Consider the following 25270-nt stretch of genomic DNA (forward strand, 5'->3'; position numbering starts at 1 on the left):
AGCAGTGCAGGACTCTCTGTTTTCATCAGAAGTATATCATGCAATGAAGCAGTGTTGAGGAGCTAGAGGTGGGAAGAGCTTAGCTTGCAAAGACATTAATAAAATATATCTCTTGACATCACAAATTATGACTTCACAGGTATTGTGGGAGTACTTAAAGAGGAAATAGATACATTTTTGAAAGATCAGGGAATTGAAGTTTATGGAGAACTGGCACAGAAGAGGAGATTGTGCTTGAAACTATATAGGAAGAGGATGGGTTCAACAGATAGGAAAAGTATGGATAAGGGTAAAAGGGAAGGAAAATTGCAAGAGAGGTTACTGAAGTCTCCAGAATAAAAAAAGACAAAGTTTAGAAAGGGATGAGAATTTAACTTCAGCCAACATAGAGACAAGTTTGAGAAGAGGGGTGGTGAATACAGGACTGAAGGTGTTATATTTGAATGCACGCAGTATATGAAACAAGGTAGTTGAGCTTATAGTGCAGTTAGAAATTGGCAGGTAAGATGTTGTGGGCATCAGAGAATCATGGCTGAAAGAAGATCACAGCTGGAACTAAACATCCAAGGGATACACATCCTATCGAAAAGACAGAGGGGGTGGGGTGGCTCTGTTGGTAAAAAAAAAAATGAAATCAAATCCTTACAAGAAGTGACATAGGATCAGAAGATGAGAATCCTTGCGGGTAGAGTAAAGAAACTGCAATGGTAAAAGAGCCTGATGGGAGTTAGATGCAGGCCTCCAAATAGTGGGCAGGATGTGAGGTACAAAATTACAACAGGAGGTAGAAAAGGCATGTAAGAGAGGTAATGTTACAGTGGTCAGAGGGGGTTCAATATGCAGGTATATTGGGAAAAATCAGGTTGGCACTGTATCCCAAGAGAAGGAATTGTATAAGGCCTACGAGGTGGTTTTTTTTTTACAGCAGCGTGTGGTCAAGCCCATTCAGGAAGAGGCAATTCTGGATTTGTGTTGTGCAATGAACCAGATTTGATTAGGGAGCTTAAGGTAAAGGAACCCTTAGCAGGCAGTGATCATAAGATGATAGAATTCATCCTGTAGTTTGAGAGAGAGAGAAGCTAAAATTGGATGTATCGGTATTACATTTGAGTAAAGGTAACTACATAGCCATGACGGAGGAGCCAGCCAAAGTTGGTTGGAAGGGGACCCTACCAGGGATGACAGCAGGGCAGCAATGGCAGCAGTTTCTGGGAGTAATTTGGAAGGTGCAGGATCATTTCATCCCAAAGAAGAAGAAGCATTCTAAAGGGAGGATGAGGCAACCATGGCTGATAAGGGAAGTCAAAGACAGCTTAAAAGCAAAAGAGAGGGCATACATATTGTGAAAATTAGCGGGAAGCTGGAGGATTGGGAAGCTTTCAAAAATCATTACATAAGAAATGGGAACAGGAGTAGGCCATCTGGCCCATCAAGCCTGCTCCGCCATTCAATAAGATCATCGCTGATGTGGCCGTGGACTCAGCTCCACCTATCTGCCTTTTCCCCATAACCCTTAATTCCCCTACAATGCAAAAATCTATCTAACTGTCTTAAAAATATATAATGAGGTAGCCTCTACAGCTTCCCTGGGTAGAGAATTCCACAGATTCACTACTCTCTGGGAAAAGCAGTTTCTCCTCATCTCTGTGCTAAATCTACTCCCCAAATCTTGAGGCTATGTGCCTTAGTTCCAGGCTGACTTACCAGCGGAAACAACCTTCCTGCCTCTATCTTATCTATCCCTTTCATAATTTTATATGTTTCTATAAGATCCCCTCTCACTCTTCTGAATTCCAGTGAGTATAGTCCCGGGCGACTCAATCTCTCCTCATAGGCTAATGCCCTCATCTCTGGAATCAACCTGGTGAACCTCCTTTGCACCAAAGCCAGTATATCCTCAAGTAAGGAGAGCAGAACTGCACACAGTACTCCAGGTGTGGCCTCACCAGTAACCTGTACAGTTGCAACATAACCTCCCTGCTATTAAATTCAATCCCTCCAGCAATCCATTTGCCTTCTTGATAACCTGTTGGACCTGCAAACCAACCTTTTGAGATTCATGCACAAGCACTCACAAGTTCCTCTACACAACAGCAAGCTGCAATCTTTCACCATTTAAATAATAACCTAATCTTCTATTTTCCTTCCAAAGTGGATGACCTCGCATTTACCAACATTGTACTCCAACTGCCAGATTCTTGCCCACTCATTTAACCTATCTATATCTCTCTGAAGACTCTCTGCATCCTCTGCACAATTTGCTTTTCCACTCAATTTAGTGTCATCAGCAAACTTAGATATGCTGCACTCGGTCCCCTCTACCAACAGAAGGCAACTAAAAAAGCAATAAGGGGAACAAAGATGAAATATGAATGTAAGCTAGTCAATAATATAAAAGGGGATACCAAAGGTATTTTCAGATATATAAAGAGCAAAAGAGAGGCAAGAGTGGACATTGGACCACTGGAAAATGACGCTGGAGAAGTAGTAATGGGGAACAAAGAAATGGCGGACGAACTGAATAAGTATTTTGCGTCAGTCTTCACTGTGGACGACACCAGCAACATTCCAGAAATTCAAGAGAGTCAAGGGGCAGAAGTGGGTGTAGTCACCATTACCAAGGAGAAGGTGCTTGTGAAGCTGAAAGGTCTGAAGGTGGATAAGTCACCTGGATTGGATGGACTACACCCCAGGGTTCTGAAAGAGACAGCTGAAGAGATTGTGATGGCATTAGTAGTAAGTTTTCATGAATCACTAGATTCAGGAATGATTCCAGATGACTGGAAAATCGCAAATGTCACTCCACTCTTTAAGAATGGAGGGAGGCAAAAGACAGGAGATTACAGGCCGGTTAGCCTGACTTCAGTGGTTGGTAAGATTTTAGAGTCCATTATTAAGGATGAGGTTTCAGGGTACTTGGAAGCACATGATAAAATAGGCCAAAGTCAGCATGGTTTCCTTAAGGGGACATCTTGCCTGATAAATCTGTTGGAATTCTTTGAGGAAGTAACAGGCAGGATAGACAAAGGAGAATCAGTGGATGTTGTTTACTTGGATTTTCAGAAGGCCTTTGACAAGGTGCCGCACATGAGGCTGCTAAAAAAGATAGGAGCCCATGGTATTACAGGAAAGATACTAGCATGGATAGGTGATTGGCTGACTGGCAGAAGGCAAAGAGTGGGAATAAAGGGGGCCTTTTCTGGTTGGCTGCTGGTGACTAGTGGTATTCCGTAGGGGTCGGTGTTGGATCCGCTACTTTTCATGTGATATGTTAATGATCTGGATGACAAACTTGATGGTTTTGTGGCCAAGTTTACGGATGATGCAAAGATAGATGGAGGGGCAGGTAGTGTTGAGAAAGCAGGGAGTCTGCAGAAGGACTTGGACAGGTTGGGAGAAGGGACAAAGAAGTGGCAGATGGAATACAGCGTAGGGAAGTGTATGGTAATGTACTTTGGTAGAAGGAATAAAGGCATAGAATATTTTCTAAACGGGGAGCAGATTCAGAAATCAGAGGGTGCAAAGGGACTTGGGAGTCCTAGTGCAGGATTCCCTAAAGGTTAACTTGCAAGTTGAGTCAGTAGTAAGGAAGGCAAATGCAATGTTAGCATTCATTTCAAAAGGACAAGAATATAAAAGCAAGGATGTAATGATGAGGCTTTATAAGGCATTGGAGTATTGTGAGCAGTTTTGGGCCTTATATCTAAGGAAGGATGTGCTGACGTTGGAGGGGGTCCATTGGAGGTTTATGAGAATGATCCCGGAGTGAAAGGGTTAAGGTACGAGGAGCATTTGATGGCTCTGGGTCTGTGCTCACTGGAGTTTAGAAGAATAAGGGGGGATCTAATTGAAACCTACTGAACATTGAAAAGCCTGGATAGAGTGGACATGGAGAGGATGTTTCCAGTAGTGGGAGAGTCTAGGACCAGAGGGCACAGCCTCAGAATAGAAGGACATCCGTTTAGAACAGGTGAGGAGGAATTTCTTTAGCCAGAGGGTGGTGAATCTGTGGAATACTTTGCCACAGATGGCTGTGGAGGCCAAGTCATTGGGTATATTTAAAACGAAGGTTGATAGGTTCTTGATTAGTAAGGGCATCAAAGGTTACAGGGAGAAGGCAGGAGAATGAGATTGAGAGGGAAGGGTAAATCAGCCATGATCAAATGACGGTGCAGACTTGATGGGCTGAATGGCCTAATTCTGCTCCTATGTCTTATGGTCTTAATATGGTGATCAGTCATCATTGGAATCTGAAGAAATCTTAATAATGGTTAAATTATATTTGAATTATGCAATTACTTTTTCAAGTAAATACAAATGTCTGTTTTATCATCATTTTTGTCAGATGTCAATGATCCCACTCTGCTTTCCCACCGTTTTTTATTTGAACTTAAACTTCGCAATATTTGATATACTTTCATCTTTTCAATTCAACAGTTTTGTTGTGTTTGTTTAAAACTTTTAGTTCCTTGACACCATCAAGACTGAATCAATATGTAATTTTGGTGTCTATCTAATTCAGCCGTATTTCAACAATTGTGTATTTCTATAAATTCAATTTCCTGCAAGATGGATTTTCTATATTGACATTGATAATACCCACAGTTTCTTGATTGTCAATCACATGTTGAAAATACGTGGATTGAAAATGCTGCCTATGGTTGTAAATCTGCATGGTGTGGTACTTTTTCTCAGGTGGAACTTTGAAAGGCTTCAAATTATGAAACTCTGAAAATTCAGATTAAATCTGCAGAGAAGTCTGCAGTTTTAGCAATCAAAATTCTGTCTATGTGATGTCAGATAATGGGATAGAAAGCAATATGTTCAAGTTTTCCAGTGACACACAGATGGAAAATGTTGTAAGCAGTGCAGGGGAAGCATTACATTACAAACTAATGTTGCTCTTGAGCTTGCTGCTAATGTTGTGTCTGTTCCCTGACCTTTGAGTTAAGTATGCACTTGCCTTTTCTGGATCTGCCTGAGCGAACATGTAGCTTGAAGGTATTTCAGTTCTAAGTTGTAAGGCACTGCATGATAGCAGGCCCTAGTGCCGAATCCTGAACTTGGCAGTTATGCGGGAAAAGTACTGGCATTTTGGTGAACCTGCTAATATTCCTCAGCAAGTTCTAATCCATTGTATGGTGAGACTTGAATTGATATTGATGTTCATTGATATATGCTCATATTGATCTGGAAATTCTTGTCCACACAAATTTTGCAGCAGATGGCCACAGCAGCAGGGCACCATTTACCATTTTGGTCACTGTACTCACCTGCAAACTTAAGCTGCACATTTTCTTTTGTTGAATATTTCGTCCTTTTACTTTGTTCTAAAGCTGAGTTTGGGGGAGTCAAGATAGCCTGAGACCACAGGTGCATTTGGGCTGTGGATGGGAGTGGAAGAAAACATCAGAGCCCTGTGTGGTGGCCCAGAGAGGCTAGGAGGAAGGCATTAGAGACCTGTGGTGGATGGCCAGAATGAGGAGACATTGGAGTTCAATGGGTGTCGTTGGGTGGAGTAGAGTATCTGATCCTTATGATGCATGATCAAGGCCAGGGAGCAAATATATCAGGTGCCTGCACTGATGAATGTTCAAGGAGTGGAGGAGACATTTTGTGGACCTTTGGATGCACTGGAGGGTAGGCGTAGAGTCTCTGCAGTGATGGGTGGTTGGGGAGATGGATACAAAGGATTGGGGCTTTGATGTTAAGCAATTGCAGTATCATGAAATGTAGGCAAAATTTGGATTGTTGGGGATGAGCTTGGTTTCAAATGAACCAAAGGTGTGGTTGAGGACCCAAAAGGGGTCCAATTTCAGTGCTACATTAGGAAGACCAGGTGGTCCTGGGGTTAACCAAGAATAGTCACTCCTGGAGCAACATAGTCCAAGTAAGGAGATCGCAGATAGCTGGAGGAAGAATAGGGTTGAAATAATATGTGATTTTAACTTCCCAAATATTGGCTGGGATTGCCACAGTCTTAAGGGTCTGGATGGAGCAGAATTTGTCCAAGAAAGCCCCATCAAACAGTATGTAGATGGTCCTACTGGAGAGGGAGCAACACTCAACCTCCTGTTGGGAAATGAGGCCGGGCAAATGGCTGAAGTGTCAGTGGGGGAGCACTTTGGGAACAGTGACCACAGTTCTATTCATTTTAAAATGGAAAGAGATAGGGTGGGTCCACGTTAAGGTCCTAAATTCAGGCAAGACTAATTTTGTTGGCATTAGACAAGCACTTGCAAAGGTTGATTGGGAGAGGCTGTTAGCATGTGAAGGAACATCTGGCAAGTGGGAGGCTTTTAAAGGTGAGATAGGGAGAGCTCAGGGACAACATGTTCCTGTCAGAGTGAAAGGCAAGGCTGGCAGAATTAGGGAACACTGGCTGATGAGGGATATTGAGACTCTGGTCAGGATAAAGGAGGCATATGTCAAGTACAGGCAGCTGGTGGCAAGCGAATCCCTTGAGGAGTATAAAGGAGTGTAGGAGTACACTTAAGAAAGAAATCAGGAGAGCAAAAAGGGAACATGAGCTATCCTTAGCAGATAAGGTAAAGGAAAATCCTAAGAGATTCTATTACCATATTAAGAGCAAAGGGGTAACTATGAAGAGAATTGGCCTCAATGATCAGTGTGGTCATCTACGTGTGGAGCCATGGGAGATTGGCAAGGTCTTAAATGAATATTTTTCATCTGTATTTACTATGGAAAACATTACAGAAGCGAGGGAATTTGGTGATGTCCTGAAACATATTGACATTGGTCAATATGGAGGTGTTGGTGGTGCTGAGACGCATAACTGTGGATAAATCCCTGAGGCCTGACCAAATGTATTCCAGGACATTGTGAGACGTGAGGGAAGAAACTACAGGGGCTCCGACTCAGAAGGTTGTCCAAGGCTATAATCAGATCTAGATCAACTGGGAAAGTGGGCCAAGGAATGGCCCATGGAATTTAACTCTGACAAGGCCAAAGTGATGCAGTTTGACAAGTTAAACCAGGGCAGGGACCTGAGGAGTGTTGTAGAACAGAGAGACCTAGGGATACAAGTACATAATTCCTTCAAAGTGGTGATGTGTCCAGACAAGTTGGTGAAGAAAGCAGATGGCATGCTTGTCTTTATCGTTTGCAGCAGTGAGTACAAGAGTTAGAATGTCATGTTATAGCTGTACAGGACATTAGTGAGACTGTACCTGGAATACTGTGTGCAGCTCTTTTTGCCATACCATAGAAGGATGTGATTAAGAAAGAAAGGGTGCAGCATAGATTCATAAGGATGTTGCTGGGACTGGGGAGCTTTAGTTATAAGGAGAGTCTGGATAGGCTTGAACTGGTTTCCCTGCAGTGAAGGAAGCTGAGGGGTGACCTTATAGGTGTTTATAAAATCATGAGGGACATAGATAATATGGATTGTCACAGTATTTTTCCCAGGGTAGGGGAGTTTAAAATTAGATGGCATAGGTTTAAGGTGAGAGGGGAAAGATTTAAAGTGGACCTGAAGGGCAACTTTTTTCACACAGAGGGTGGTAGGTATATGAAACAAGCTGCTAGAGGAAGTGGTAGAAGTTGCTAAAATTAGAATGTTTAAAAGACTTTTGGATAGGTAGATGGACAGGAAAGGTTCGGAGGGATATAGGCCAAATGCAGGCAAATGGGAATAGCTCAGCAAGACACCTTGGTCAGAATGGACGAGTTGGTATGAAGGGCTTGTTTCCATTCTGTATAACTCTACAACTCCACATTTCCCCACTATGCTCCAAACATAGTGTTGTGTAAGCAATGTCATTATCCCTCACACCCTTTACGTAGAAATTGTGTTGAGGTGCAAGAGTGATTCACACCCAGAAATATCCAACCAAATTTCCAGAGTGATGCAAAATCACCTAGCCATGGTTGCTAACAAGTTTCACCCTGGGGGGGAATAAAAATCAATTTTTAATTTCATAATTATGGAAAAAAAACAATGCATTTAGATTTCAAAGCAATTATGTATCATTGTTTATTTAATGAACACAATAGCACTGAGGTCGTATTACTAATTGATGAATTATGAAATTCCTGCTTCTACCTAAAGAGCAATTGTGCCATTGAAATAGAGTTACAACAAAGCCTACTTAATATTTTCTCTTTGAAATCCCTTGCATTATTCTTCTCCTTCAGCTCCTATCTGTAGCTAGCTATCTAAGTAGATTCCCTATACAAAGAACATTAAAGTTATGAATTTATTTATTTGAACTGTTTTAGACTGATTGACTTTTCACCTTTCAAAACCCATTATAGATTCATTCCATTGATTTCTTCTGAGGTTTAAAGGGTATTGCCAAAGCCACATTAATACATCTATTGCCCATAGCCAAAGTGTTGAATTGTAGAGTCATAAAACAAGGAAACAGGCCCCTTGGCCCACCATGTACACCCCAGCCATCAGTACTAATCCCACTGGCCAGCACTTGATCCATAGCCTTCCTTGCCTTGGTGCTTCAAATGCTTATCTAACTACTTATTAAATATTGTGAGAGTGTATTCCAGATTTCAACTCTGAGTGAAAACTCTCTCCTTAAATTCTCTAAGTTTCCTTCACCTTACTTCAAACCCACGTCCTCTGATTATAGACACTTCTGGTAACAGGAAAAGTTTTTGTCCATCTACCCTCTCTATGCTGCTCATAATTTTGTATACCTTGGTCAGACACCCCCTCAGCTTTCTCTACTCCAAGGAAAACAAACCCAATTTTTGTGTCATCTGCAAAGAAACTAATCATGCCTCCTACATTCGTATGCAGATCATCATATATTGGGCTTCTTATCACTTATCATGGGCTTCTAAATGCAAAAACAACTCCCATCACAATCTGTCTCGTATTACCAAGGTAATTTCAAATCTATGGAGAATCTGGGAGGACCTAGTTTCAAGATTAGGGAGCAGTTATTTAAAATTTAGGTGTTTAGTCCCTTCATCTCCCAGAGAATGATGAACTCTTGAATTTTCTACCCCAGAGGGTTATGGAGGCTAAATCATTGGGAGTATTTAAAGAGGAAGTAGATACTTTTTTGAAAGATCAGGGAATTGAGGGCTATGGAGAACTGGCAAAGAAAAGGAGATGAAATATGGACCAGATTAGCCACAAGCATGTTGCATGGCAGAGCTGGTGTGAGGGGCCAGGTGGTCCACTCCTGCTCTTTCTTTTCTTATGTATTTATAATCCAGAAATCTATAGCCGTCCCTATTTCACCAGCCCCAGATTCATCTGACCTATCTTCCTTTCCCTCTACTTGATAGCATACAGCACTGGAAGATAAGATAAGATATCTTTGTTAGTCACATGCACATCAAAACACACACAGTGAAATGCATCTTTTGTGTAGAGTGTTTTGGGGGCAGCCCGCAAGTGTCGCCATGCTTCCGGCACCAATGTAGCATGCCCACAGCTCCTAACCTGTACGTCTTTGGAATGTGGGAGGAAACCTGAGCACCCAGAGGAAACCCACACAGACACAGGGAGAATGTATAAACTCCTTACAGACAGTGGCTGGAATTGAACCCGGGTCGCTGGTGCTGTAAAGCGTTATGCTAACCACTATACTACCGTGCTCTGGAAGTGATCCAGAGATTACAGTCATAGAGATCCTGCTTTTTAATCTGCCACCTAGTTTCCAAAATTCCTGTGGAAGCACCTTATCTCTCTTTTTAATATGTCATTAGTATCAATGTGAATCATGACCTCTGACTGTTTATCTTCTCTCTTTAGAAGCCCTGCAACCATAGGGCGGCAACACACCATCCTGGATTCACATCCAGAGCCTCAGAAGCACCTGTCTATTCCCCTCATTATGAAGTCTCCTACCAGTATTGCCTTTGGACTCTTGTTCCTTCCCCCTTGTACAGCTGAGCCACCTCTAGTTCATTGATTTTGGCCCCGGCTGCACTCCCCAGAGGAACATTCATGCACATTCTTTTTCTAACATGGAAAAAGTGGTTCTGGAATGCGATGGAATCTGTGGCTTCCCTTCCTCTTCCTGATGGTCATCCTTACCCTTTCCAGCTATTTTTCCTTAAGCTGCAGGATCACAACCTCTAAAAATGTGCTATCCATATAACTCTTAGCTTCACAGATAGACAGTAGTAAAAATCTATTTAATCTTATACTATAGTTAAATCAACGTTGAAAATTATTGTATAAAAACTTTGTTAATATCTACATTTGACTGGAATTCTAAAATTAGCTCTCAACATCTAACCAACTTGTTGTGGTCTTTTGCTTTCTCTGTATAGTCAGCAGCGATACCAGTATTCTTTCTGGCATCATAATATATTTCCTTGAAAGTCTAAAGTATCCATTTATTATCCCTTCAGCCTTTTTTCATTTGAATTCTAGCTTCCTTTTGTAAGGTTTTTACTCCAGCAAGCAAAGGCCTGAAGGACTAAGCTGCATTGAAAGTCTGCAGATGAATTTAATTAAGTACATTTACACCAACACTGGGGAATTGAAAATGTAATTTTCTTTATTTGAGTGGAAAGTATATCATCAATTGGTAGACACATTTTGAAACAATTTCTCATTCAATATTAATGTGCTAGCTTAATCTGTTAAAATGAATGCATGTATTAAACAAATGTTTTGTACTCCAAGTAAGATATCTTATTAAGTTATAATAGAACTTCAGTTGGTTCTAAGATGTCGGGAATATTTTGGGTTCGTATCTGCCAGGTTAGAACAATGTAATAATAAATTGTTACTATCCTAACATGCTTGTCTGAAAATTCCTGAGCTCGGTAGAAGTGTGACAGATCAAAACTCACACCCTCACTTAGACAACATGGAGACCCTTTCCCATGTTACAGGGATAGACCATTAGGCATGCCACCAGGGGCCACTATGTTAGTTAACTCACTCTTTCCATCTGTCCTAATCAGAAGCGGTCATTTCTATCTGTCATCATTTTGGCTTGATGTTTCTCTTTCTAGTAGTATCGAGTGGCCTGCTAGACACATCCCACAACTTTGCTGTTAGCAACACATTACACAAAGAAGTAAATGGGCTTCTAACTGCCATATTAAGTCATTTGGCATTTGATATTCCTTTTGTTCGTCCATCCCTCCCCGACCTTCTGTGCTATTGAAAACAAACTTATTTTTCTTCCTTTCAGATTTTCCAGCATCTGCAACTTTTTTGATATTTTTTAAAATTTTAAACAACTTGGCAAGGCCATAAATTGTATCAACATAATCAACCTGTAATGCAGCTTCTGAAGCCATTCTGTTGGTGTTTAGATAAAGAAAGTGACCTATTTTCCATCAAAATTGAGGTGACCTGGAATGATAAAGGAATTTATATACCACTGTGAAATGGATATGGCAGTAATAAGAGAGAAATTGACACTTCCAAGGAATTATAAGCCAGTTAAATTCCATTGTTTGATGGAGGGCTCTTCAGCAGATTGATTGGCATGAGTTGACACCTCTATGACATGGAATGGAGTAATCAGCAAAAAACTCCACAAATTGCAACATTTGGCATGGCAATTTTACTGATGTGAATTTATGCTGTAAATTCCTAGAAAGGCTTGAGAGTCAGAATGGACTTGATGGGCCCAATGGCTTCCTTCTGTGTCTCGATAAGTAAGATACTTTTAATACACTGGGGTAACCAAAGTGGAAAGTCAAGCCAATGCCTTATCAAAGTGCATCAGAAAAACTGAACCAACAGATCAATATTGTTCTAAAATTCTCAATTTTAACTCCTTTCACTTTGCAGAATTTAGTCATGTGGAGAAATGTTTTGAGTTATATTCACTTTTGAAGAAATTCTATGTCAGTGATCTTGTTTTCTTTACAACAGGTGATATTTGTTTTGACCTGCTGGAACCAGTCCTACATTAAATAAACTATCAATGGCTTCTGTGGATATTGCTCCTTTAAACCCTCCACAATAAGGAAAAACTGACAAAGTGAAGGTGTTTTTTTGATGGATCTTGAATCAGAATTAACTGTTTTAGGCAAAAGATTTTATTTTAACGATTTTCTGGAACAATTGAATACACATTTACAGATCGACCAATTTGATTTTTCATTTAGAGTTGGAAAGCTACTACTGCTTGATCACAAATGATAATAAACTTATGATGTAAAGCCTAACCCTATTTTTATGATATATCATAAAAGTCTATTTACATGATTCCAGAAAAGAGAATTGGAGCACTTTTATTCATTATGTACTGATACAAGCAGACCAAGTGCTGATATTGTTACCATTGTCTAAATAACTTCTTTGAGTACATTAGCGTATGTTCAGAAAAGTGCTATCACCATTGTTTTGAATGAGCTACTGCTCTTCAATTTGATATTTGCCTTTTTAGAACTTCAGTGGGCTGTCGCTAGTGTGTGGCAAAATTCCTAGGATGACAGGGTTAGAGAGAAATTTTTGTATTAGAGGGTTTTCCAGGAAGATGAAGATCAGACAGGAAAGTGCAGTTAGGGCAAACAATCAAATCAACTAAGATCTTATTGAATGTTAGAGAAGGCTTGAGAAGTCTTATGGTCTGCCCCACACCTTTTGTTACGTTCTTGTGAAGAAACGTCAGGGTATGAATAGTGCCACAGTGTATCTATTCCACTTCAGAATTTCATACTGGAAAATAGACTCACTATCATAGATTTGACCTTCTAATTATACCTTCATCCTGAAAGTTCGGGTCTACTAATATTATATGTTTAAAGTTCAGATTATAATATTCCCAGGCTGGAATGGTTCATGGACATACGTATTGGATTTGGCTGGCATTAATGGGATAAGCATCTAACAGAAGAACATCTTCAAATTCCATTATCCAGAAGATTAAGATGTATGGGATTCACGGTAACTTGGCAGTTTGCAGTCAGAATTAGCTTGCTAATAGAAGACAGAAAGTAGCGGTGGAGGGGTGTTTTCCTGGCAGTCCGTAACCAGTGGTGTTACGCAGGGATCAATGCTGGGACCACTGTGTTTGTGATGTATGTAAATGACTTAGATGAAAATATAGATGGCTGGGTTAATAAGTTTGCAGACAACACAAAGATTGTTGGAGTTACAGACAGTGAAGAAGGTTGTCAAAGGATACAGCAGAATATAGATCGGCTACAGATATGGGCAGAGAAATGGCAGTTGGAGGTTAATCTGGACAATCCTGAGGTGTTGCACTTTGGGAGGTCAAATGCAAGGGAAAAGTATATGGTTAATGGCAGGACCCTTAACAGCACTGATGTACAGAGTGATCAGGAAGTATGAGCAAGCTTTGGAAAGGGTACAGAAGAGGTTTACCAGGATGCAGCTTGGATTAGAGGGTATGAGCTAGAGGAGAGGTTGGACAAGCTTGTGTTGTTTTCTCTGGAGCATCGGAGTCTGAGGGGAGACCTGATAAGTTTATAAAATTATGAGAAGCATACCTTTTTCTTGGGGTAATGCCCAATGTCAAATACTAGAGGACATGCATTTAAGGTGAGAGGGATAAAGTTCAAAGGAGATGTGCAGGGCAAGTTTTTTTTACACAGAGTGGTAGGTGCCTGGAACGTGCTGCTAGGGCTAGTGGTAGAAGCAGATAGGATTATGGCATTTAAGAGGCTTTTAGATAGACACATGAATGTGCAGTAAATGGAGGGATATGCGTCACATGCAGACAAAAGATATTTAGTTTAATTTGGCATCGTGTTTAGCACAGACATTGTGGGCTAAAGGGCCTGTTCCTGTGCTGCACTGTTCTATGATACCTGAAAACACTCTAATGGTTGTGTTGCTTTAGATCTGAATTTATTCTCATATTCTGAAAGGAAAGCATCTAAATGGAGCTTTTACATGAGCATCAATGATCCCTTGGGATGGTGTGAATGAGCAGTTTTTGGGTGATGCCCTTTTATAAATTACTGGATCTCTCATTTGCCTCTGAATCCTTATTCGTCAAATTTTTAGTCTTGTTTGTGTTCTTCAGAATCAAGATTTCAGCACCGTCATGCAATTTCTCCATAACAAGCTCAAGAGCTGGATTCTTAGAAACTATGTCCTGAACTGAGAAAGGTCAGTGATAACTCAATGAAACAAATGAAAAATATCAAGAAAGAAGAATAAACAGTGTTGATATGGGCGATTGAGAAATGTATTTTCTTTCAAAGGTCAAAGTAATGTCCAGACTTATCTACAATATTCAGAATGAAGACATGAAACATGCATTTCCTCCTGTAGCACATTTTTGGATATCAATATGGTGGATGGCACACGATTCCTGCTTAGTAGATCAGTTAGCACCTGAAAAAGGCATTGAGTTCTAATGTAAGTGTGTATGATTCCTGTGTGTGGTGTATGCATTCCCCAGCTGATATTATAGCCTGCTGTGAAACGCTTCTGCCAAAATCTCCCAGTTATTTGGAATCTTCGAATGGTGTCCCTTCTAATAAATTCAGCTTCCAGAATCTTTTGAAGCTGCAGTCTTTGAAGTAAGTGTAGTTGTTGGTTTAACTAGTCCTTCAAAGATATACAAACCAAATTAATTCAATGTCTAATGTTCATTATTGATATACTTGAAAGGTCAAGTCATTTTTCAGTATGATATATGACGTCTGTTATTTCTTTTGGGATTACTTTGTTACCAATGTTTCTTTTGTCTGACATTCAACAATATTAAAGGATTTTTTAGTGACTTTGATCTATAACTTATTTTTTCTTTAGAACAAGCACTTTTGGTTTGCAGTGTCTGTTGAAGCTAGTAATTAGGAAGTATGCTATTGAGTAATGTACTTCCCAACAGAGAGAAATATATACAGTATTTGGGGAAGAGATGAATAGTTTTTTGGAATCGAGAGCAAAATGGAGAGTGGGTAGAAAAGTAGAGTTGGCTATAAGGTCAGCTATGATCTTGACTCATGAGATAACAAGCTTGAATCACCTTGTGGCCTACACCTGCTCCTATTTCTTGTGTATTCTCCTGTGCTAATTACAACTTCACTACTTCAGAAACCTTATTATATACAGTTGCCAGCTCATTTTCCTGCTGAACCTTAGTTTCAGGGAAATTTAAAGGAAAAATTCTTCATTAATCTGAGATCATGAAAAATGTTTTATTAATGCACATCTGTTTCTTTCTTGTGTTGAGTATGGTGAGTGATGTTGGGGAGCAGATCATTTTACATTTCTGCAATGGCAATATTAAATGCTTTTGTAATACATTCAGCACAGGCTTCCAATTGATTATCAATCTTCATTGCGTCAACATTGGTATTGTAGAATAGCATCCATTTATCTACTCAAATATGTATACTGCTCATCACATGAAATGCTCCATTCCATGCAATCTATCTTCCCAAAATATGATTTAGATAAGTGCTCTGGACTCTGTGTTGAATACAAAGTAAATTCAGAATTAATTTCAATTAGAATCCTTAAAAACATCAGAAATAAGAAATTTATCATTCATTCATTTGGCTACTTTCCAGTCAAATTTCCAGATGATGTGGCATTGTTCCAACATATAACCGACAGTTCCCTATCCTGGGGTCTAATGAGAAGTCAGATCTTGGAGATTACTGCATGCTAAATGATCAAAACATCAAATAAAGGCAGACAGGTTTGATTATTAAGAAATTGCCTGTCAATAGAAATGCACTTCTGGAAAATCATTCTACGAAGAAATATTTTGGGGGCAAATTACCTGCCTTCATTTTGATTGTGGTTTCAGACCTTTTAGAGAGCAATACTTGGATGTCATTTAAAGGCGGAAAGAACCTATTAAAAGGTTGGTGTACCTTGGCCTGTGACAAGAGAGAAACTTCTCTGACTGCACAGGATGTCTGGAAGAATTCCAGAGATTCAAGCTTTCTAGTGCCATGTTGGAAGGTTTTGGCCCAAGAATGGACAGAGAGATACCAATTGATGGAAAATCCAGCAGGCAAAACCTTCATCACGAATGGGAAGAAGTCACCAAAGGTGTCAGGTTAAGGAGACACAAGTGACTGCAGATGCTAGAACTTGGACCAACAAACAATTCGTTGGAGGAACTCAGCGGGTCAAGCAGCATCTGTAGGAGGAAAGGAATTGTTGATGTTCTGGGTCGAAACCCTGAATCAGGACATCCTGATTGTTGGTTATGGTTAGGGCATGGCTGAAATAAAAGAATGTTGAATAACTTCTCTGGAGATTACAGAGCAAGAATCTTCCAATCTTGTGCCTTGCAATACTGTCACTGCCCTTTGTTCTGCTACATTTTCCTACTCCACCCTCTGTGTTTCAGACTCATACTCACCAATATTGAAACCCTCACTCATTCTCTTGGTGTGTTAGAAGGCTATTACTAACACATTGGATTCTTTCTTGATTTCTTGAAGGAGGAAGTTGTGCATATCTTCAGACAGGAGGCTACCATGGGTTGTTACCTGACCTAAGCTGCCAATCTTCTCACCTATAAATCAGGCCAGCCTTGCAGAGCAAGAAGAGGGCCATTGACTTGAAGACTGACACATGGGAATAGTGTAGTTTGTAACACTTTGGATATTTCTTGGTCTCCAGTAATTTATGAAAGCACTGATGACTTGGAGATGATCTCCAGATCATTGCAGGTAAAATTATCCTCATTTTAGTGAGATCATTGCAGGATAAGATTCTATGACCCAGGTAAATAAGCTATGCTTTATGAAACTGATCCACATCATGGAGCGGATCTCCAGATGAGTTGTTGGTGTCATACACAGAGAAAGAACTCTATGCAAAGTAGTGAGTGCTGAGGCATTGTGGGTGTGGCTGCTTCAGAAACATGCCTGACTGGACAGAACTTTTTTTTAAGTAATTCATGAGATTACTAGAAATGTTGGCATTTTTGATCAATTTCAATTTTCATTCTCCTAGCAGAAGATTAGAAGAACATTAAGTCCATCGTAACAACCAAAGAGCACAGGCACAAGATACGTCATGTGGAATGGTGCGGGGCCTTAACGTTTTACAATTTATACAAGTGATTTGGATGAAGGAGCTGAAGGTAAAATTGATAAATTTACTGATGACACAAAGATGAGTAGGAACATAAGTTCCTACTGGGTAGAACCTGGGTAGTTGGCGCTATAATAGCGTTAAGCTATTACAGTTGTGAAATTAATGTAAACAGGCTACATACATAGGGTACATACAAAAGATATGGCTAGGTTGAGGAAGTGGACAAAGACCTGGCAAATGGAGTACATTGTTTGAAAATGTGAAATTGTCCATTTTGGCAGGTAAAATAAAAAAGACATATTATCCAAATGACAAGACATTGCAGAGCTCTGCAATGCAGAGTGATATGGACGTCCTAGTTCAGGACTTGCCAGAGACTAGTATGCAGGTATTGCAACTAATTAGGAAACCTGAGAGAATGTTCAGTTATGGGGCATTGAAGAAGCCATAGCTGGAATACTGCATACAGTACTGGTCTCCATATTTAGGGAAGGATGTAAATGCCTTTTAAGCGGTCCAGAGATAAGATATCTTTATTATCACATGTACATAGAAAAAAAAGTGAAATACATCTTTTGCACAGAGTAGGGGCAACCTGTAAGTGTCGCCATGTTTCCGGCACCAACATAGCATGCCCTCAACTTCCTAACTCGTACATCTTTGGAATGTGGGAGGAAACTGGAGCACCTGGAGGAAACCCACACAGACATGGGGAGAACGAACAAACCCCTTGCATACAGTGGCCGGAATTGAACCTGGGTAGTTGGCGCTGTAATAGCGTTCAGCTAACCGCTACACTACCGTGCCTGCCAGGAGGTCTTAAAGTTCTACCTCTGTCTTAAAAATTAAAAGACTCCATTTCAACTCTCTCTCAAGGAAGAGAATTTCAATGACACAAAACCCTCAGGAGAAGAAATGGCCTCATCTATCTTAAATGTGTGACCCTTTATTGATAAACAAGGGGGTGAAAGGTTACCATGGATAGATGGGATTACAGAGTTGACATTACAATCATATCAGCCGTGATCTTTTTGAATAGTGGAGCAATTTTGAGGGACCAAGTGGCCAACTACTGCTCCTAATTTGTATGTTAATATGAAAGGGCTGATTGCCAGTAATTGGCCTTGAGGACTGAATATGATTTTTGCATATAAAAAGAAACAGATTTATAACATAAATGACAAGGCAACTTTATAAATGTTGATTATTTATTATATTGATAATTTAAATATGCATAGTGGTTAAGTAATTGGGCTGCTAGCCAGAAATGTTTGAATACTGTCATGGCAAATGGGAAATTTAAATTCAAGTAATTATATTTAAAATACCAAACTGATGATGAAATCATAAATGATCACGTATGCAAATTACAAGAGGAGTTTTGATAGAAAGGATGGTAGGAAACTATGGCAAAATGGTGAGTAACCAAAGACACACATTTAAGGTAATTTGCGGAGGAGCTGATGGAAGTTATTGGATTTGGGGTTGGAGGGTGGTACATGTGGGGTGGATAGATGTGAATTATATTTTGCACTTTGGACTGATCTGGAATGTACTGCCTGAATGTCTCGTGAGAAGAGGATTCAATGAATTGAGCAGATATTTGGAAAGGCAACTTGCAGGATTTTGGAGGTCAGTGTAGGGGATTGGGATTTGTTGGATGATGCTTTCAAACTGCCAGTACTAGCATGATGGGTCAAAGAGGATCTTTATAACATCAGCCATTCTTATTCACCTTGCACACAGTTTACTAATGTAAACTGAATTCTGGCTGTCCACTGATCTCTACAATTACATTCTATATTACTGGTTTTACAACCAGTAAACAGTTCATAATCAAATTGAATTTGCTTGTATTTGATGCAAGTTATATTCAAGTCAATACTGAGTACTTTTGAAACAGTTATTAGTAAAGCAATTTAAAAAAATCAGACATTTTTAAGTTGCAACCATAACTGTAAGTATCACCATAATTGGATGAATCTTTAATAACTTTCAAAATGTAAAGTTTATAAAAACAAATTAAAGAATGGAATTTTCTTTAACAGTATCATCATTTTGATATAATTAAAAGGTACGGATTAAAGGTGTAAATTTCTAGTTGTAGTATATTTTGTACTATAGTGTGCTACATTTCATATGCAAAGAGTCGTTCTTGGAGTAATTAGCCATTTAAGAAGGTACAAGATTTTTGAGGCAAGCTACAATAGAATTTATTATTAAAAGCAGCAACATTCTTGAACTTAATTAGCTAAATTATGACTGGTTAGATCAGATAGCTGCAATCCTAGTCATCTTCACTATAATGTTTTAATTGTAACCATATTTGCAATATTCAAATACAGACATTGCAAGTTTGTATTTAGTCAAGAAAAGTATATTGATGGAGTAAAGATGAACTTCATTGCCTTTTGGCTGGCTTGAGAACTTAAGCAATGCTGCTCGGGTCCTTGCAAACACCAAAGTTAGTGTTTGTTATCGAACCAATGATGGACTTTTCACCGTCACATTTCAGACCATCTTCACAAGGACATTTGTAATAAACATTATACAGGAGCTGAAAAGACAGACACAGTTTCAATATTATCTCGATTTCATAGTTAATCAATGTCCCTTAGACAGCAGCCAATTATTTTTCTTCAGTCAACCAGAGATGACTGCATGTCAAGCTGGATTAGCTGTGATCAAGTTTTATTTATGGTTACAGTGAATGTATTACCAAAGTAAAAGTTACTTTTATTTAAATGAGGCAGAGTATATTTGTAAAGGATTAACACCAACTTACTCTTATCCATCCCACCACCCATCCAAGTTATAGACTAATATTATTGGTAGTAATAGACATGTCTTTAATACATTATATCTAGACTTCCTGTCAGAAGATACAGAATAAATGGCTTACTATTTGGGGAAAAAAATATGCATAAATTGCTGATTTCCACCAGAGTTATAAGCATACTTAAAAACAATTTGGGATAACTTATAACATAGGATACCTCTAAGGTGTCAGCTATAGCACAGGGGAAAACTTTTACTTCTTTTTCAGTGGTATCTAGGTTCACGTTCTGTTTGAGAATTAATGCTAACATTCCAATGCAGCACCAAAAAACTAGTGTACTGTTGGAGCTTGTATTTTACAAATAAGTTGTTAAACTAAGGACCTGTTTGCTTTTTTTTTTTGGGTAGACATGAAAGAGTGTGCAGCACTATTTGGCAAAAGGCAAGGGATCTCTTGCAAGTTTCAGGGGTGACATATTTTCCCAAGGAAAAATAGATTTGGTCATTATCACATTGCTGTGTGTGGAACCTTGTTTCATGCAAATTGGTATTTTCAACATCACAACACTTCAAAAACACTTAAGAGTCTGAAGCATATTTGGACATTTCACTATCATGAAATTAATGCAATTTTTTTCTTTTCATTAAAGTTAGCAGAAATTGATGTAGGAAAGTTAATATAACAAAATGGATATCATTGTATTCTGTAAAACATTATATTATTGAAATATCTCTAATAATCCAAAAGCATTTTAATTTGTAGTGATTAATAAAGTTCTACAGGTACAATAAACAACAGGTTTCAGTAATAAACTGGCAAGAAGAAAGCAAGTATTCTTCCCTTACCACTTGTACTTATTTACCCTTGAATATTGCTGGATACTTATTTGCAGTTTTTATTAGTGAAAATAATATTGAACACCTACATGAGTGGAGCATGCATTTCCTTCAGCACCTTTACTGGCACACCTTGCAAGACTCAATCCAGTCTCTCTTTGACAGCAGCCACTCTTGCACTGAAAGCTTCCAATGCAAAGGTCTCCATTGCGCTTAATAAAAACAAGATATATTTTGCATGTCACAAGTTTATGAAATGTAATTTCTAAAAATAAAATTCACAGCTAATTTAATTCGACATCCTTCTATTTTGAAATTAATTTTTAATCTAATTGGCTACTGGATCATACAGGAAAATGCAAACCAAGTCTCCTTTATAACTAACGTATCTTTAGTGTGTGTGTGTGTATATACACACACACACACACACACACACACACACATAAAACAATGTTCACTAAAACATATATATATATATATACACACACACTGTTTTAGTGAAAACACACACACACACACATAAAACAATGTTCACTAAAACATATATATATATACACACACACTGTTTTAGTGAAAACACACACACACACACATAAAACAATGTTCACTAAAACATATATATATATACACACACACTGTTTTAGTGAAAACACACACACACACACACACACACACACACACACACACACACACACACACACACACACACAGTTTTAGTGAACAATCTCCAGTTTTCTTTTGGGATCTTTTACTGAATGAACTTTCAATCAACTTTTCTTAAACCAAATCCACATGGCAAATTAATTTTGGTTGTACAGGCGTATTTAATAAATAGGAAGCATGCTTGTGTGGAACAAAGACTTGTAAACCCATTATAACTTAAATCCCATAGATACAGGAACCCTTGAAAAAGTCTATATTAAAGTTTTGAAGAACATAGCAAAATTTCATAGGAAAACTCACCCCAAAAACTCGTTATATGTGTTATCTCTCTTATAGAATCATTCTCATGGTTAATGTCCATTGCATTGCCTAATATAAATAGTTCTCTGAACTTTCCAAAGATCTTACCAGGTTCAGAAACAAGCCTTTCTCGCGAGCTGCAATTCCCACCGCAATGCAGCATGCTAGATAAAGCAACGTTAACTTCATTTTGCACAGTGCTGGGTAACTGCAACCTAACTAAAGGTATTTCAGTTCTTTCTTTTATAGCATTTCAGTTGGTCACACACAAGTTAATGATTGAACTTGACCACTTTAATCACTTTGCAATTATTGCAAACAAGACTCATTCTTATCACTGGCCTGAGACTTATGCAGATGTGATGTACATATATATGCCATTAATCTGTATCAACACTTCTTGTTTTCTGCTTGCCATTATTTCAAACAGATATCCTGTAAGACATTGTTCACTTCTATGTTTGTTTATTACCCTATGTTATTTGGTATTTCAAATAAAGCTCTGAATCAGATCATACTTATTTTCAATCCTAATACTATTACACACAAAATCAATCTCCCTAATGAAAATTCTGATTAATTACTTACATTAATGCAGCTGTGTATCTCTTTTAACTCACAAAAATAGGCCATGTAATGGCTAAGCAAATTATAGTGATGGAGGGATAATTAACCTCAGAACAGCATGAATAAATAGGCATATGGCTGATGGGGCAAATGGCCATATTCAATGCTTTAATTTTTGTACTTCTGGTCAGATGTGATTATAATTCATTTCAGCACCTTTGGCCATAAAAGCGAAACAAATCAGATCAGATAGGTATCCAGAAAATGAATGCACTTTTAAATGGCTGGCCAATAAAGAAGCTTGTTCACTTTCCCTTACTGACTGAGTCTTAGTGCATTGTCTCCATTGGAAGTATATCCTTCCTTAAACATGGAGAACAAAACTATACCTAGTACTCCAGGTGCAGAATCACTTGTGCCATGCCAGGTTGCATCAAACCTTCTCTAATTTATGTTGTATACCCTCTGCCAAATTTCCATTACCCTAATTATTTCCTAATTACTAGGTTTACCTGCCAGCTATCATATTGTGCTTAATATTCTAGGACCCCCATATCCCTTTGCACTGTGACATTATGTAGTCGCACTCTGTTCTTTCATTCTTCTTACAAAGTGGATTATACACCCTCTGCCAATTTCTTGCCCTCTCACATAACTTGTTCCCTTTGAGACACAAGAGAATGCAGATGCTAGAATCTGGAACAAAAAAAAACAAGATACTGGAGGAACTCAGTGGGTCAGGCAGCATCTGTAGAGGGAAATGGATAGTCAATGTTTCAAGTTCAGATGAACTGTTTTGACCTGAAATGTCGACTGTCCATTTCCTTCCACAGGTGCTGCCTGACCTGCTGAGTTCCTCCAGTATCTTGTTTTTTTTGTTTCCCTTTGAGGTCTCTTTGTGTCCTCCTCACAACCTGCTAACCCACACAAGCAAATTTTATTGCAGTGCATTTGGTCACTTTACCCAAGTCAATAAAACAGACTATAAGTAGTTGAGGATCCAGCACAGGTCATCGTGGCACCCCACTTGTTACTAATGGCCAAATTTTTTTAAATGACTCATTTATCTTGACTCTTATCTGGTAAGTTGGCACTCTCTTGTCCGTGCCAATATATTGCCCCATCCCCATGAACTAATTCTGGACAGCCAAATACACGAAATTTACTGGTTCCCCTTTTCTATCCTGTTTGTTACATCATCAAAGAACTCTAGCAAATTATTCAAAGATGATTTCTCTTTCATAAAACCATGATATCTCTGCTTAATTTATGATTTTTTTATATGTCTCCTATTCCTCCTCAATAACGTATTCCAGATTTTTCCCCAATGTCAGATGAGGCTAACCAGCCAGAATTTTGAGCTTTCTGTTTCCCCTCTTTCTTGAATATTGGTACATTTATGGTTTTCCAGTCCTCCAAAACCTCCCCAGCATCCAAGGAATTTTGGCAGATTACAACTAATGCATCAACTATTTCTGCAGCACTTCCTTAAAGAAAGACTCTAGAATGCAGGTCATCAGGTCTTTAGCCCCACAAAACAGTCTTTAGTATTTTTTTGTTGTGATAGAGATTGTTTTGTATTCCTTCCTACCTACAACCCCTTGTTTACCTATAAGTATTGGGATGATTTTACCGTCTCTTACTGTGAAGACTGATCCAAAATAATTATTTAGAATTTCTGCCATTTCTCTTTTTCCCATTGTTAAGTCCCCAAGTCTTATTCTCTGAGGGACCAAAGTTCACTTTAGCTCCTCTCATCCTTTTTATGTACCTGTAGAATGTACAGTTTTTACGCCATTTGTAAATGCCAAATGATCCTGAAAATCCAGTTCCTAGATTGGATCACATTGCAACCACATCTCCATAATAGCTATCAGATTATTCCCATTTATTTCTGTTTGTATTTATGTCAACACAACCTTCCTCATTTGGACAGAGATGTACTTATCAAGAAAGTTCTTCTGAACACATTGCAGTAACTCCTCCCTTGCTTTGCCCTCCTATGTTATTGCTAGCTTAGACTATATTTAGATAGATGAATTCTCCCAATATTACTACTCCATGGCTTTTGTACATCTGTAATTTTACCAGCAAATTTGTTTCTCAATATCCTTCATACTAGTTGCTTCTTATTATTTCATGATTGCAAGCAGATAGATCCAGTCTTCGACCATTTCAAGACATCGTCTTTCTTCAATACTGCAATATTCCCCTTTCTTCCTTTACCAATGTTCCTGAATACCTTGTATCCAGGAAGATTTGACACCCCTTTTTCGCCAAGTCTCCGTTATTGCCATGTCATAATTAATTGTGCCTGCAGTTGACCAAGATTGCTTAGTGTGCTTCTTAATGTAGTGTTGATCAGAATATTGACAGTTTTAAAATTAAGTTGCTGTTAGCTAATATTCTTTGTACTTAATACTGGTAAAATCTTACAATAAAATGCCATCTAATTGTTTATCATGGTAGAAATGTCAAGCACATTCAATTCAGTTCAGATTAATCTTTAAATATCACCATTCAACAAATGCTTAAATGCTACACTAACACCTGACCACATTATTATGAAAATTTAACCGGATAAGTAATGATAAATATGGCTATAAAAATAACAACTCATACAATTTAAATATACCCAGTTGCTCCTATTACAGATAGTAAGCATGTTTTCTATTTGTATATGTCTAAGCCAGTTTTGTGGGAATTGAGCACATTTTGTTGTTCATTTTATAGTTCTATGTCTGCTCAGATGTTTGACATTCACACTCTTTTGTTTTATTTACATATGATAGGGAGGCTTAAGGGAACTCAATGCTTGCAACCAATCATGAGAATGTCCTTCTGCGGTAAACTATTAAATGGAAAACTATGACAATGTTGCCTTGCTGATAGCAGTTTCAACCACAGCTTGTAAAACTAACATTTCATGTTCTTACACCAGAGCAAATTCATATTGTTTTCTTATCAATCTGTTCTTCCACAATAGCAATATTACTTGGAATGCACATTCTCTACATTATTTGCTCGGAAGATTGAATTGTAAGAAGGCAGGAAAATAAGCACAGGGAAATTGACGTGAATGGGAATGAACACAAAATAAGACTCTGCAATGAGTTAGCTGCTAACTGCTTTATTGTAAACATTCCCTGGATCAGTTTGATTGAGTACTAAACTACTAAC

General features: G+C 38.7%; 1 protein-coding gene across 1 annotated transcript; it reads right to left on the minus strand.

Moving 5' to 3' along the window:
- Positions 1–19321: 19321 nt before the first annotated feature.
- Positions 19322–21718, minus strand: LOC127580953 (colipase-like). The gene is made up of 3 exons (XM_052034955.1): positions 21632–21718; positions 20650–20772; positions 19322–19502 (listed from the first exon to the last, which is right to left on the minus strand). The coding sequence occupies exons 1-3, from the start codon at positions 21710–21712 to the stop codon at positions 19374–19376; spliced, it is 333 nt and encodes a 110-aa protein (XP_051890915.1). The 5' UTR covers positions 21713–21718; the 3' UTR covers positions 19322–19373.
- Between the last annotated feature and the right edge of the window lie 3552 nt (positions 21719–25270).

The sequence above is a fragment of the Pristis pectinata genome, chromosome 20, assembly GCF_009764475.1.
Source record: "Pristis pectinata isolate sPriPec2 chromosome 20, sPriPec2.1.pri, whole genome shotgun sequence".
In the NCBI taxonomy this organism is placed as follows: Eukaryota; Metazoa; Chordata; class Chondrichthyes; order Rhinopristiformes; family Pristidae; genus Pristis; species Pristis pectinata.